This window comes from Scyliorhinus canicula, chromosome 18 (assembly GCF_902713615.1).
Source record: "Scyliorhinus canicula chromosome 18, sScyCan1.1, whole genome shotgun sequence".
Classification (NCBI taxonomy): domain Eukaryota; kingdom Metazoa; phylum Chordata; class Chondrichthyes; order Carcharhiniformes; family Scyliorhinidae; genus Scyliorhinus; species Scyliorhinus canicula.
The window spans coordinates 72,180,355-72,195,948 of record NC_052163.1 but is presented as its reverse complement, the minus strand read 5'-3'; the positions used below and the strand labels follow the sequence as shown (position 1 = coordinate 72,195,948).

Below are 15,594 nucleotides of genomic sequence, written 5' to 3'. Positions count from 1 at the left end.
CTCAGACCTCTGGTCACCTGGGAAACCATCCAGGCAGCCCCACTGGACACCCTCATATCCTAGTTGTATAATCAATGGTCAAGCTCAATCAGGAGCCCACCAGGTGTTGGTTGTCCTCAGAAGCACTGCCCCATTGCCGAGGAAGCAGAGTTCACCCCACCCACCAGCACCACGGCCTACGGAACTGTGGTGATCCACTGTGTTAACTGTGTGCACCTGTATTATTGGATGTACGGTAGTACCTATACTACAGGTTCGCCGGTAGCCCCTGCCGGCTAGCTCCGCCCACAAGGAGCCGTATAAATATGCATGACTCCTCCTGATCAGCCATTCTGCCAGCTGCTGTAGGAGGCCACGCATCTGACTGTAATAAAGCCTCTGTTGTACCAATCCGAGTCTTTAGTACAATGATAGTGCATCAATGGCCTACGGAACCTTCCCTGGTTCTCTGCCCCTCTCAGGGCAGGGGAAACACCAGTGACCTCCAGTCCTCCGGATTACCAGCTGTCTCCTCCTGGTGAGACTGGCAGCGTGACTGCCACTGCCACAACCTCCCAGCGGTGTTCAGGCGGGCAGGCTTGATCCATGGCCCATGCTGGGGGAGTGACCCTCCGCTCCTCACTGGCATGATGCTGTGGGTGTACCTCGGACTCCCGCCCTCGGGGGGGGGGGGGGATATTCTCTCAGCCATATTGGTGGCTGCAGTAAGTGTGTGATTAGTGAAATGTTTAAAAACAGCTCCAGCTGCCAGGCTCTTTGGCGCTAACTCCGGGCTCAGCGATAGAACGCCCGCTAGGCCGGGGATTGCTCGGAATTCGTGGGAGCAGAGTGCTGGCCCTTTAGCATGCCCTGAATTTCTCCAGAAATAGTGCCCCCAAAGGGAACGTGAACTGCACACAATTCAGCACCAGTGTCAACACTTAGGGCGGGATTCTCCATTTCTGAGACTAAGGGCTGAATTCTCCGCCGTTAGAATTCTTCATTTTGCCGGCAGCCAATGCCACAACCTCCCAACGGCGAGGGGTTGTCCCACAATGCTAAATCCAATTGACCAGCTGGCAATACGGAGAATCCCGATGGCGTGCCACACCAGAAATTTGGTGCGCCGGGACAGAGAAACCCACCACAACCCCACGTCCACCCCCATCCCCCCCCCCCCCCCCCCCCCCCCAGCCCACGGTCTAATCACGCATCTTGTCTTGTGTCTTGCAGGACCTGCTGGAGATGGGGTGGGTCCATCTGGCGCCCCGCCCCCAGCCAGTGTCACAGCCGGAGTCCCCTCATGAACCGAGCACTGACAGGGAGAGCAGCTCGGATACCAGCCCTCCGCCCGAGACACAGGATACCCTGGAGCTCGGGTCGCTGGATAACACAGATTTCCCGTCACAGCTGTCTCCTACACCTTCCACCATCCCAGAGACACTCACCTCGGTTGGACACTTTAGTGAAGAGGCTCCTGGGACACTATCTGATGCTCACCACACAGCTGATCCAGTACAGCAGGTGGAGGTGGGAACTCCCGAGGGGGCAGACGGTCGGAGGGAAGGCCGATCCGAGGAACCAGCTGCTGTCCAGACGGGTCTCAGACAGTCCCATCAATTGTGGAGATGTGGTCACAGAGCCAGGGGCTACATGAGGTGTTGTCGGTGAGTATCCAGCACCAGTCGGTGTAGTTGGAGGCGTCCAACCATGTGTAGCAGCAGGAGGTGGTGCTGACAATGTGTGCCATGGTGGAGGCATTGGGGGCGACGGGTTTGGCTATGGATCAGCAGGTCGAAGGCCTGGGGCATTCTGTGTAGGCGCCGCCGAGGCCAAGGACAGGGCTGCAGCCTCACAGGGTGACCATGTCCCAGAGCCACCTGGAAATTGCAGCGATGCCCCTGAGCCTGGCCCAGTCACAGTGAGCCGTGGCTGGGAATTACCCAGTCCCAGAGCCAGCGTGGTGCAGACACAGAGGAAGGTAGCCCAGTCCCAGAGGGAGATGGCGCAGTCACTGGCTGATGTGATACAGACCCAGAAGGTGGTGGCACAGTCAATGGGTGATGTCCACTCCCTATCGAATGTTGGGTGGGGGGAATGGGCAGACTGCCGCGAGTGCGCGGATCCTGTTCGATACCAGAGCGTGCTTCCAGGACTAGCAGAGCCAGGTGTCGGAGGAGCCTCAGGGGATATCTCCACTCGTACGCCCATCCCATGGAGTAGCCCGTGGGCCATCGGGCAGTCTGAGGGAGGAGGAAGTGATGGGGCCTGTGCTGGAACACCGCAACACTGCCCCTCCCCTTCTTGTCCTTGGTGCATCTGGTAGGCAGCGTGAAGAACAGGGTGGCACCACACAACCTAGGACACCCAAGCAGCATCCAGGCCCATCCAGGCCCGGTCATCCCAGAAGGCACCTGCCAACTGGGTCGCAGGGCAGGAATCGTCTCCACTACTGCTGTACTATCTGGGGAACCACCTAGGCATAATGTTAGGGCCCAAAAGACACCAATTTATTTGGCATGGGTACAGGGCACAGGTTAGATATAGAGGCTAGGGCACAAACCTGTATATATTTGTTCACAATAAACACCTGTTATCACCATTATAACCTGCTCTGTCTGATGGGGGTGAGGGGTGGGCTAGTCTGAGCTGGCTGTGGGGGTGGGCGAACGTTGGGTGGGGGGAATGGGCAGACCCTGCGTGTGGCCGTGCTCCCCACCGTCCTTCCCTCCCCCTGACCGTCCGCACCACCACCACCCCAGGTATCCGATGGGCCCATGTGATGGAATGGCCAGCTCGCATGCAGGGGTCACCCAGTTTGGGATGTCGAAGCACCGCTCGATCACACTCCTGGTCGCTGTATGGGTGTCGTTGTAGCGGGAATCGGTGTCGGTCTGTGGCCTCTGGATAGCTGTCAGCAGCCATGATCGCAGTGGAGAACTCCTGTCACCCAGGAGCCAACCCCCACCCACGGGGGTGTCTTGACATGTCAGGAATCGTTGGGTGTGCCAGGATGAAGAAGTCGAGCACACAGACGTGCAAGATGCGCAGCTCATGGTCACATATCAGTTGCACATTCATCGAGTGGTACCTCTTTTGGTTGGTGCAGAGCGGCCTGTCATCTGCCCGTAGGGAGTATTGCATCCCGTCAATCACCCCTTGGACCCGGGCATCCCATTGATGGCAGTGAAACCCGCTGCCCTGGCATCCTGGTGGGCTCGGTCCATATTGAAGTGGATGCATTAATCCGTCTGGGCATATAGGGGCTCCGTGATGGTGCGGATGCATCTGTGCACCGAGGCCTGTGAGATCCCGGACAGGTCCCCACTCGGCAACTGGAAGGACCCCGTCGCGACCGTCACCTTGAGAGCAACCAGGAGCGGGTGTCCTCCCCCATTCCCTCGTGTTGCCAGGTGTGCCATATGTGGCAGATATATCACACTGTCTCTCTGTCCAGCTGGAGTCTTAGAACATAGAACAGTACAGCACAGAACAGGCCCTTCGGCCCTCAATGTTGTGCCGAGCCATGATCACCCTACTCAAACCCACGCATCCACCCTATACCCATAACCCAACAACCCCCCCCTTAACCTTACTTTTATTAGGACACTACGGGCAATTTAGCATGGCCAATCCACCTAACCCGCACATCTTTGGACTGTGGGAGGAAACCGGAGCACCCGGAGGAAACCCACGCACACAGGGGGAGGACGTGCAGACTCCACACAGACAGTGACCCAGCCGGGAATTGAACCTGGGACCCTGGAGCTGTGAAGCATTTATGCTAACCACCATGCTACCCTGCTGCCCCTTCGACAGCATGCCCGGTCCGGCAGGTCCTCGAATGACAGGCACTGCCGGTACAGATTAGGCCTCATGCGGCGCCTCCTCGGCACCTCCTCCTCCTCGGCCTGTTGGACAGCTGGCCCTCCAACCTGAGTGGCTGCCACCTGCCCCTCTGCTGCCTACTCCGCTGGGTGGCCCTGAAATGGACTTTGGGGGCAACTCCCTTAAGAGTTACGCCCTTGGTTCACCGGGTCAGTGCCATGCTTGTCAAGACATGTATTAATTCTTGTTCACATGATTCCTGGCTCCGAGGACCAGAGAATCATGTGGGCCTGGAGGATATGGTGCTGGGTCCACTAAGTGGAAAGGTCCATTTGCATCCTCCTGCTAGCATCAGGCGCAGGCTTTGATCCTAAAGCCAGCGGGGGGCTGGAGCATGGGAGGGTGCCAATCCCATTTTCTTCACAACCATTTGTTTATCCGTATCATCGGGAACTCCGCTCCATGTCGTTGTTTGTCATTTTGATCTGTAAGCCTCTCATCGGCAAGCTGTTCTGATCTTGTTTTGACCTGAGCAATGAAGCTGATTTTTTTTCAAACACTAGATTTTAACAATGATAATTTTATCTGCAAATCGGATTTGGAGAAGACACTGATCAAACTGACTCGAAATGAGCTGACACCAGAGGAAGTGAGGCTGGTCTGTGAGAAGGTGCTGGATGAGTCGGATCTGGATAATGATGGAAAACTATCACTGGAAGATTTCCAGCACATGATTATCCGTGCACCTGATTTTCTCAGGTATGGTTCACAATTTTACCCACAGCCTTTCACTGTAAGAAATTCAAACTCACTCCTCATCGTCTCTACATTTGGAATCATTGAATCATAGAATTTAAAGTACAGAAGGAAGCCATTTGGCCCATCGAGTCTGCACCAGCCCCTGGTAAGAGCACCCTTCTTAAGCACATGCTACCACCACCCCATCCTCATAACCCAGTAACCCCACTTAACCTTTTTGACACTAAGGGCAATTTATCATGGTCAGTCCAGCTAACCTGCACATCTTTGGACTGTGGGAGGAAACCGGAGCACCCGGAGGAAACCCACGCACACATGGGGAGGATGTGCAGACTCTGCACAGTCACCCGAGGCCGGAATTTTATCCGGGTCCCTGGAGCTGTGAGGCAGTCGTGCTAACCACTGTGCCACCCTGCCGCCCCTTTGGTTGGAATTTGCTCTGACCCCTCATGCCGCCAGCCACATAAAACCATTTTGCATTAATTAGCATGTAACGCATGTTCATAAACATGTCATCAGGATTAGGGTCACCCAATGAAAAAATACCCAGTCAGTCAGAAATGTGAACATTCACTTTCACAACTGGATATAAGTGGCATTCACTGGTGAGGCTGACTTTGTCCATGGTTAGCGGTGAGTTTCTGCTGCATTGCCCTCTTGGGGAATGTCTGTAAATGCCAGCCTGTGCTTGAGACTGGGTGCTGGCAGTAAGGAGTGCCATGGAGGACAACCAAGGAAGGGTGGAAGGGTTGGTGGGAAGGGGCAGTGTCTGAGGTGGAAGGGATAATGGAGGCTCTCCGTGTGCCTGTTAACTATGGCATCCAGGCCTTTGACCCGATGAGGTAACAGCGAGGAGAGCGATTTCCAACTTGCCCGCCTCAAAATTTGGCATTGATCTGCAGAGATGTCAAGGTTATCAGCACAAGATCGCCTGTGTTCAACCTCCTCACCCACCAGTGGGAATCACTCCTACTTCCACACTTGCCACCAATTTGAGATTTCGAAGCAGAAGATTCCACCCTCTGTTTCTCTGAACTGGCCCTTGGGTGAAATTCTCCATTTGAGAGACTATGTTCGTCCGTTGGAGCTGGATTGCCCCTGATTTGCTCTCCCGTTGGGAAATGTATGCATGGCAAGGATTACAGGGATTCCCTTGCTTTCGAGCTGACATTTCGAGCGGGCATCCCGAAAGCGATGTCCCACTGCTGGTCACCCCCACTCCACCGCAATTCAGTTACCACCCTCGGATTTGCTTTCCCTCCCCAGGACAGGGGTAACCCTGAACGCCCCTCCCCCCACCCCCTCCCCACCCAGAGACCCCCTAAATAAGTAGACCACTCACAGACCCCCAGAAGAAAGACTCCTGTCAGGAAACCCCACGAGGGACAGCACGGTAGCATAGTGGTTAGCAATGTTGCTTCACAGCTCCGGGGTCCCAAGCTCGATTCCCGGCTTGGGCCTCTGTCTGTGCGGAGTCTGCACGTTCTCCCCGTGTCTGCGTGGGTTTCCTCCGGGTGCTCTGGTTTCCTCCCACATTCCAAAGGTGTGCAGGTTAGGTGGATTGACCATGCTAAATTGACCCTTAGAGTGCAAAAGGTTAGGTGGGGTTACTGGGTTATGGGGATAGGGTGGAGGTGTGGGGTTACGTAGAGTGCTCTTTCCAAGGGTCGGTGCAAACACGATGGGCCGAACGGCCTCCGTCTGCACTGTAAATTCTGTGATTCAATGAGAAGAGGACCGCTCTCATGAAGCCCCTCAGTTCTGTCAGGAAGCCCCCCCTCCCTAGAAAGGAGCACTGCCAGGAAGCCCACCAGAAGAGAGATGCATGTTAGGAAGACCCCATGTAAAGAGACCCCTCTTAGGAAGCCACCCCCAAAAGAGAGCACTGTCAGGAAGCCCCCCAGAAGACAGACCCCTGTCTGAAAGCTGGAGAGAAGTCCAGACAGAGGGAGTGAATAAAGTGATTGCTTTAACACTCACCTGGCAATACAGCTGCTGGCTCAGACACAGGAAGCACCACCTGTCAATGATCCATTTACATCCTCCTGCTGGTGTGGGGCGTGAACCTTGATCCCGATGCCAGCGTGGGGTCGGGACATCAGAAACAGATTGGCACCTTTTCTTCACAACCGCTGGATTTTCTGCCTCATTGGGAACTCCGCTACCGGTGTCGCGAGCGGGAAATCCGCGCCTTGTTGTGGGAGGGGCGTATCCTGTGTGATTAACAGTTCTGGGAACTCACTGCTGTCTGGCAGCTCTGACCCAGGGGAATTTCAGACTCACTTAGATGGTTGGTGTTTGGCCTTACAGTTGCTGGGTAGAAATTACACTCCATAGATTGAGGTCTGTTGTTAATGATACAGGGACTGCTGCTGACACTTTTATTTTTCCCCTTCAGTACTTTCCACATTCGAATCTGAGGCAGTCTGACCGCAGCCAGAACTGATTCCTGTGACATTCAATGCTGAAACACCCATAAACGTCCAACTCAACTTCCTCCAGGATTCAGAGCCTCCACGGGAAATGTTGTGGTCAGACCAAGGAGCCAACAGAAGCAGAACAAACATTTCCAGTCTTTGAAATCTTCATACTATCACTGAGGGAGGTCAATCAACTCATCAAGACTGTGTTCATACTAGTACAACTAGAGCAGTGTACTCTAACCCCATTTCCCAGTCTACCCCCACATCCTTCTCTATTCTTCATTTCCAAAACCTTACCCATTCTCTGCCTCAATAGCCCCACTGGTGGAGTATTCCCTATTCTAATGTCCCTCTGTATGAATCTTTCCCATTAATGTCCCGTTAAAGTACTTCTGTGAGGATCGTCAGACCATGTCCTGGGTTATTGATGCACCAACATAAAAGAACATCATGGGCGGGATTCTCCGACCACCCGCTGGGTCAGATAATCGCCGGGGGGGGGGGGGGGGGGGGGGGGGGTGGCATGAATCCCTCCCCGCCGCTCTGACTCTGGCTGCCGAATTCTCCGGCGCCGTTTTTCTGGCGGGGATCACGTCACGCTGGTTGGTGACCGTTGGCAGCGGCCTCCCGGCGATTCTCCGGGCCCCGATGGGTCGAGCGCCCACCCATGTTTGGCCAGTCCCATCGTCGTGGATTAGACAAGGTCCATACCGGTGGGACCTGCTTTAAGAGCGGCTTGCAGAGTCCTCAGGGGGCACAGGGGGATCCGGCCCCCGGGGGGGGGGGTGCTCCCACGGTGGCCTGGCCCGTGATCAGGGCCCACTGATCTGCGGGCGGGCCTGTGCCGTGGGGGTACTCTTTCCCTCTACACCGGCCTCTGTAAAGCTACGCCATGGCCGGTGCGGAGACGAAACCCCCTGCGCACGCGCAAGGATCACGCCAGCGGTTCTGCGCATGCGCCAGAACACACTGGTGCTTCCGCGCATGTGCCAACTCGTGCCGGCTGCGGAGGCCCTTCGGCGCCGGTTCCCGCGGCACCAACCACTCCAGCACCGGCCTAGCCCCCGGAAGTGCGGAGGATTCCGCAACTTCCCAGCGGCCCGATGCCGGAGTGGTTCACAGCACTCTTTGGCGCCGGTACAGCCCGCCTACCGGTTGGGGGAGAATCCCGGCCCATGTTTTTGCAATTTACTCCCCAAATTTCAAAACCTTCCTGTGAATTCACTTTCATTCCAATAAATCTCATTGAAGCTCACAGCACCTTCCAAACCCACGACCGCTGCCATGTAGAAGGACAAGAGCAGCAGATACCTGGGAACACCATCGCCTGGAGGTTGCCCTCCAAGTCACTTCTTCCTGCCTGGGAAATTATCGGCCGTTCCTTCACTGTCGCTGGGTCAAAACCTTGGAAAACCCTCCCTAACAGCATTGTGGGAGTACCTACACCACAAGGACTGCAACAGTTCAAGAAGGCAACTCACCACCAACTTCTGAAGGGCAATTAAGGATGGGCAATAAATGCTGGCCTAACCAGCAACACCCACATCCCAGGAATGAATAAAAGAAAATGCCCCAATTTATTTCTGTTGTTCTAATGAAAGGTGATCAAACTGGCTGAATCTTTCCAGAAATTTCTGATTTTATTGCCAACTTCCAGCATCCACAATACATTGCTTTTTATTGTAATTTTGCTGAACCATGCCAATCTCCCATTCTGGGGGTTATTCCAGTTAACCACCCAATGATGTCATGCTCCCCAAATAAACTCGCGATACCATTCCCCAAACAAGTTAGAAAATGTCCACACCCTACTCAGCTCTTGGCCATGATCTGGGACTGGGACACAACTCTGGGAAGAGTCTCAAACATGAGCTAGGGGCTTGGGCCCTACACAAAGCGTGGTGTCTAACTTTAACTCAAACCTCTCACTGGGCCTCTGCCTGGAAGGCCCTGCAAACTCTGCTCGTGATAAATGTGTGTCCAAATATAATCCTTGTGTAAAGTTTCTATACAATGATTTTTATACATTCTTGTCCAATACTTATTATGTTTACTATTTAATAAACTCTGCCTGTCTCAATGATCTGATTCCATGAGTTAGATTGGCTTTCGTGCCTCATGATGGAACCATCAATTCAGCGAACACGTGTAGTTGGATCTGAACAGAGGCTTTAATACACTTACAATAGAGCCAGCCTATTCGACGTTGAACTTCAGGTGAACTGGCAGGCTGGCTCTAAGGCACTCATCTTTATACATTGGTCCAGGGGGAGGAGTCCTCGGTGGAGCCAAGGGAGGAGCCCAGTACAAACTCTCGCGTACTCCCAGAGGGACTCCCCCTGGTGGTCGGATAGTGCAACTGCAGTTACAATGGGTAGATAACTGAAACATTACTGAAACATGGTTAAATGATGGTCACGACTGGGAGTTAAATATCCGAGGGTATCAAACTATTCGGAAGGACAGAGTGGATGGTAAGGGAGGTGGTGTTGCTCTGTTATTTAAGGATGACATCCGGGCAATAGTAAGGGATGACATCGGTGCTATGGAGGATAAGGTTGAATCCATTTGTGTGGAAATCAGGAATAGTAAGGCGAAAAAGTCACTGATAGGAGTAGTCTATCGGCCACCAAATAGTAACGAGATGGTGGGGCAGGCAATAAACAAAGAAATAACTGATGCATGTAGAAATGGTACAGCAGTTATCATGGGGGATTTTAATCTACATGTCGATTGGTTTAACCAGGTCGGTCAAGGCAACCGTGAGGAGGAGTTTATAGAATGTATCCGCGATAGTTTCCTAGAACAGTATGTAATGGAACCTACGAGGGAACAAGCGGTCCTAGATCTTGTCCTGTGTAATGAGACAGGATTGATTCATGATCTCATAGTTAGGGATCCTCTCGGAAGGAGCGATCACAATATGGTGGAATTTAAAATACAGATGGAGGGTGAGAAAGTAAAATCAAATACTAGTGTTTTGTGTTTAAACAAAGGAGATTACAAGGGGATGAGAGAAGAACTAGCTAAGGTAGACTGGGAGCTAAGACTTTATGGTGGAACACTTGAGGTACAGTGGAGAACCTTCCAAGCGATTTTTCACAGTGCTCAGCAAAGGTTTATACCAACAAAAAGGAAGGACGGAAGAAAGAGGGAAAATCGACCGTGGATATCTAAGGAAATAAGGGAGAGTATCAAATTGAAGGAAAAAGCATATAAAGTGGCAAAGATTGCTGGGAGATTAGAGGACTGGGAAATCTTTAGGGGGCAACAGAAAGCTACTAAAAAAGCTATAAAGAAGAGTAAGATAGAGTATGAGAGTAAACTTGCTCAGAATATAAAAACAGACAGTAAAAGTTTTTACAAATATATAAGACAAAAAAGAGTGGCAAACGTAAATATTGGTCCTTTAGATGATGAGAAGGGAGTTTTAATAATGGGAAATGAGGAAATGGCTGAGGAACTGAACAGGTTTTTTGGGTCGGTCTTCACAGTGGAAGACACAAATAACATGCCAGTGACTGATAGAAATGAGGCTATGACAGGTGAGGACCTTGAGACGATTGTTATCACTAAGGAGGGAGTGATGGGCAAGCTAATGGGGCTAAAGGTAGACAAGTCTCCTGGCCCTGATGGAATGCATCCCAGAGTGCTAAAAGAGATGGCTAGGAAAATTGCAGATGCACTAGTGATAATTTGACTCTGGGGTGGTCCCGGTGGATTGGAAATTAGCAAACGTGACGCCACTGTTTAAAAAAGGAGGTAGGCAGAAAGCAGGAAATTATAGGCCAGTGAGTTTAACTTCGGTAATAGGGAAGATGCTGGAATCTATCATCAAGGAAGAAATTGCGAGGCATCTGGATAGAAATTGTCCCATTGGGCAGACGCAGCATGGGTTCGTAAAAGGCAGGTCGTGCCTAACTAATTTAGTGGAATTTTTTGAGGACATTACCAGTGCAGTAGATAACGGGGAGCCGATGGATGTGGTATATCTGGATTTCCAGAAAGCCTTTGACAAGGTGCCACACAAAAGGTTGCTGCATAAGATAAAGATGCATGGCATTAAGGGTAAAGTAGTAGCATGGATAGAGGATTGGTTAATTAATAGAAAGCAAAGAGTTGGGATAAATGGGTGTTTCTCTGGTTGGCAATCAGTAGCTAGTGGTGTCCCTCAGGGATCCGTGTTGGGCCCACAATTGTTCACAATTTACATTGATGATTTGGAGTTGGGGACCAAGGGCAATGTGTCCAAGTTTGCAGATGACACTAAGATGAGTGGTAAAGCGAAAAGTGCAGAGGATACTGGAAGTCTGCAGAGGGATTTGGATAGGTTAAGTGAATGGGCTCGGGTCTGGCAGATGGAATACAATGTTGACAAATGTGAGGTTATCCATTTTGGTAGGAATAACAGCAAACGGGATTATTATTTAAACGATAAAATATTAAAGCATGCCGCTGTTCAGAGAGACTTGGGTGTGCTAGTGCATGAGTCACAGAAGGTTGGTTTACAAGTGCAACAGGTGATTAAGAAGGCAAATGGAATTTTGTCCTTCATTGCTAGAGGGATGGAGTTTAAGACTAGGGAGGTTATGTTGCAATTGTATAAGGTGTTAGTGCGGCCACACCTGGAGTATTGTGTTCAGTTTTGGTCTCCTTACTTGAGAAAGGACGTACTGGCACTGGAGGGTGTGCAGAGGAGATTCACTAGGTTAATCCCAGAGCTGAAGGGGTTGGATTATGAGGAGAGGTTGAGTAGACTGGGACTGTACTCGTTGGAATTTAGAAGGATGAGGGGGGATCTTATAGAAACATTTAAAATTATGAAGGGAATAGATAGGATAGATGCGGGCAGGTTGTTTCCACTGGCGGGTGACAGCAGAACTAGGGGGCATAGCCTCAAAATAAGGGGAAGTAGATTTAGAACTGAGTTTAGGAGGAACTTCTTCACCCAAAGGGTTGTGAATCTATGGAATTCCTTGCCCAGTGAAGCAGTTGAGGCTCCTTCATTACATGTTTTTAAGGTAAAGATAGATAGTTTTTTGAAGAATAAAGGGATTAAGGGTTATGGTGTTCGGGCCGGAAAGTGGAGCTGAGTCCACAAAAGATCAGCCATGATCTAATTGAATGGCGGAGCAGGCTCGAGGGGCCAGATGGCCTACTCCTGCTCCTAGTTCTTATGTTCTTATGTTCTTATAACGAACATATATACATGGAGTGATATTGGCAACTATATATATTGTGAATCACATTCACCACATTCACGCCCTGTTAAAAAAATCAAGTACGGCGGGGGTGATGTCTCAAAGAGTCAGTCTGTCCGGTGGATGAATTGTCCGTTTTGATCTGCGGAGCACCATGCTTGCAGCCTCTTGCGGTGGCTGGGCGGGCGTCGAGGTCTGGGGTACGGTTGCCGGCTCCGGGGCGAGTCTTGACCGAGCCTCATACACCTCCTGGTCGAATGGAGACTGGGGGCGCGGGGGGCGGGCTGGTGCTGGCGCTCGGGACTGGTGGGGTGAGCTCGCAGAATCGGGGGTGCAAGGGGGCGGCCGCATAGGGAACGGGGAAAGGAGTTCCTCAGTGGGGATAGATGGGGGGCTGGATCCAGCGGGTGCCAGGTCCCGGAGGGATACTGTGTCCTGGCGACCGTCCGGGAACTCAACAAATGTGTACTGTGGGTTGGAATGAAGCAGGCGCACCTTTTCAACAATGGGGTCGGCCTTGTGCTTCCTTAGGAGAACCGGGCTTGGCGTCCTCAGCCACGCCGGAAGTGAGACCCCTGTGGTAGTGCCCCTGGAAAAAATGAAGAGCCGCTCATGGGGGGTTTGGTTGGTAGCTGTACACAGGAGGGATCTAATTGCGTGGAGCGCGTCAGGGAGGACTTCCTGCCATTGGGAAACTTGGAGCTTCCTGGATCTGAGGGTCAGTAGGACGGTCTTCCAGACCGTCGCGTTCTCCCTCTCCACCTGTCCGTTCCCCTGGGGTTGTAACTGGTAGTCCTGCTCGAGGCGATGCCCTTGTAGAGCAGGTACTGACGCAGCTCGTCACTCATAAAGGACACACCCCGGTCGCTGTGCACGTAGCTGGGGAAACCGAACAGGGTGAAGCCACTATGCAGGACCCTAATGATTGTGTGGGAGGTCATATCGGGGCATGGGATGGCGAAGGGGAATCGGGAGAACTCATCAATAATGTTAAGGAAGTAAATGTTTTTGTTAGTGGAGGGGAGTGGCCCTTTGAAATCGATCGCAAGGCGTTCAAAGGGCCTAGAAACCTTGACCAGGTGGGCCCTGTCTGGTCTATAGAAGTGCGGTTTGCACTCCGCACAGATCGGGCAGTCCCTGGTGACCGCTTTTACCTCCTCGTTGGAAAAAGGCAGGTTTCGGGCTCTGATGTAGTGGGCGAGCCGGGTGACCCCTGGGTGGCAGAGGTCATCGTGGATGGCTTTTAGGCGGCTGATTTGCGCGCTGGCGCATGTCCCGAAGGATAGGGCATCCGAGGGCTCGTTGAGCTTCCCTGGTCGATATTTGATATCGTAATTGTAGGTGGAGAGTTCAATCCTCCACCGAAGAATTTTGTCATTTTTAATTTTGCCCCTTTGCGAGTTGTCGAACATGAAGGTGACCGACCGTTGGTCGGTGATGAGGGTGAACTCCTACCTGCGAGGTAGTGCCTCCAGTGTCGGATAGCCTCCACGATGGCTTGTGCTTCCTTCTCGGCTGAAGAGTGTCGGAGTTCTGAAGCGGATAGGGTACGGGAGAAAAATGCAACGGGCTACTCTGCTTGGTTTAAAGTGGCTGCTAGCGCTACCTCTGAGGCGTCGCTCTCAACCTGAAAGGGAGTGGATTCATCCACCGCCCACATGGCTGCTTTGGCGATGTCGTCCCTGATGCAGCTGAAGGCCTGGCGTGCCTCAGCAGACAGGGGAAATAGTGTGGCCTTGAAGAGTGGGTGGGCTTTGTCCGCATATTGGGGGACTCACTGGGCGTAGTATGAAAAGAGCCCCAAGCACCGTTTGAGGGCCTTGGGGCCATGGGGGAGGGGGAGTTCTAAGAGGGGGCATAAGACCCGCATGCGGTCCGGGTCTGGGCCCAGGACTCCGTTCTCCACGACATAGCCTAGGATGGCTAGTCTGTGCGGAACACGCATTTCTCCTTATTATATGTAAGGTTTAATTTTTGGGCCGTCTGGAGAAAACGGTGGAGGTTGGCGTCGTGGTCCTGCTGGTCATGGCCGCAGATGGTAACATTATCCAGATATGGAAACGTGGCCCACAGCCCGTACTGGTCTACCATTCGGTCCATTGCTCGTTGGAACACCGAAACCCCGTTAGTGACGCCGAAGGGAACCCGGAGGAAAGGGCAGCATGGTAGCATTGTGGATAGCACAATTGCTTCACAGCTCCAGGGTCCCAGGTTCAGTTCCCAGCTGGGTCACTGTCTGTGCGGAGTCTGCACATCCTCCCCGTGTGTGCGTGGGTTTCCTCCGGGTGCTCCGGTTTCCTCCCACAGTCCAAAGATATGCAGGTTAGGTGGATTGGCCATGCTAAATTGCCCTTAGTGTCCAAAATTGCCCTTAATGTTGGGTGGGGTTACTGGGTTATGGGGATAGGGTGGAGGTGTTGCCCTTGGGTAGGGTGCTCTTTCTAAGAGTCGGTGCAGACTCGATGGGCCGAATGGCCTCCTTCTGCACTGTAAATTCTATGATCTATGAAATGGAAGAGGCGGCCATCGGCCTCGAATGCCGTGTAGTGGCGGTCCTCCGGGCGGATTGGGAGCTGGTGGTATGCAGACTTCAGATCCACCGTGGAAAATACTCGATATTGGGCGATCGGATTAACCATGTCTGCAATTCTGGGGAGGGGATACGCGTCTAGGAGCGTAAAGCGATTGATGGTCTGGCTATAATCGACGACCATGCGGAATTTTTCCCCGGTCTTGACGACCACCACCTGAGCTCTCCAGGGACCGTTACAGGCCTCTATGATCCCCTCACTGAGCAGCCTTCGGACCTCCGTTCTGATAAATACCCTATCCTGCAGGCTGTACCGCCTGCTACAGGTGGCTACCGGTTTGCAATCCGGGGTGAGGTTGGCGAAGAGAGGAGAGGGGGGGTAATGCACAGCGTGGCGAGGCTGCAGATAGTGAGTGGGGGCAGGGGCCCGCCGAAGCTGAGGGTGAGACTCTTGAGGTTACATTGGAAATCCAAGCCTAAGAGGAGTGGCGCGCAGAGGTCGGGCAAGACATACAGTTTAAATTTGGAATAGCTAGCGCCTTGAATAGTTAGCGTTGCTGCAGTGCGGCCTTGGATTTGGATGGAATGGGAGCCCGAAGCGAGGGCGATAGTTTGGTTGACGGGATAAATAGGGAGGGAACAGCGTCTTACCAGCTTTGGGTGTATGAAGCTCTCTGTGCTCCCAGAGTCGAAGAGGCACGACGTGTTGTACCCGTAGATCTGGACCTCCGTCATCGAATTTCTCAGATGCTTGGGGCGAGATTGGTCGAGGGTGACCGCGTTGAGTTGCGGGCCGCGTGGTGGGTGCCCGGGGGAGTCGAATTCTTCCAATCGGGCATCCTGTCGAGTAGATGCCGCTGCGTTCTGGCGAGCT

The 15,594-nt window shown here is 52.7% G+C and overlaps 1 protein-coding gene across 1 annotated transcript in view; it reads left to right on the top strand.

The window, feature by feature from the left end:
- The window catches only part of cib3 (calcium and integrin binding family member 3), a 74,192-nt gene extending 66,726 nt beyond the window's left edge, over positions 1-7,466 (top strand). The window contains exons 5-6 of the mRNA XM_038776548.1: positions 4,371-4,566; positions 6,965-7,466. Coding sequence (XP_038632476.1) covers positions 4,371-4,566; positions 6,965-6,986 — 218 coding nt within the window. The 3' untranslated portion in view covers positions 6,987-7,466. The remainder of the gene's footprint in view (positions 1-4,370; positions 4,567-6,964) is intronic.
- The last annotated feature ends 8,128 nt before the right edge of the window (positions 7,467-15,594 follow it).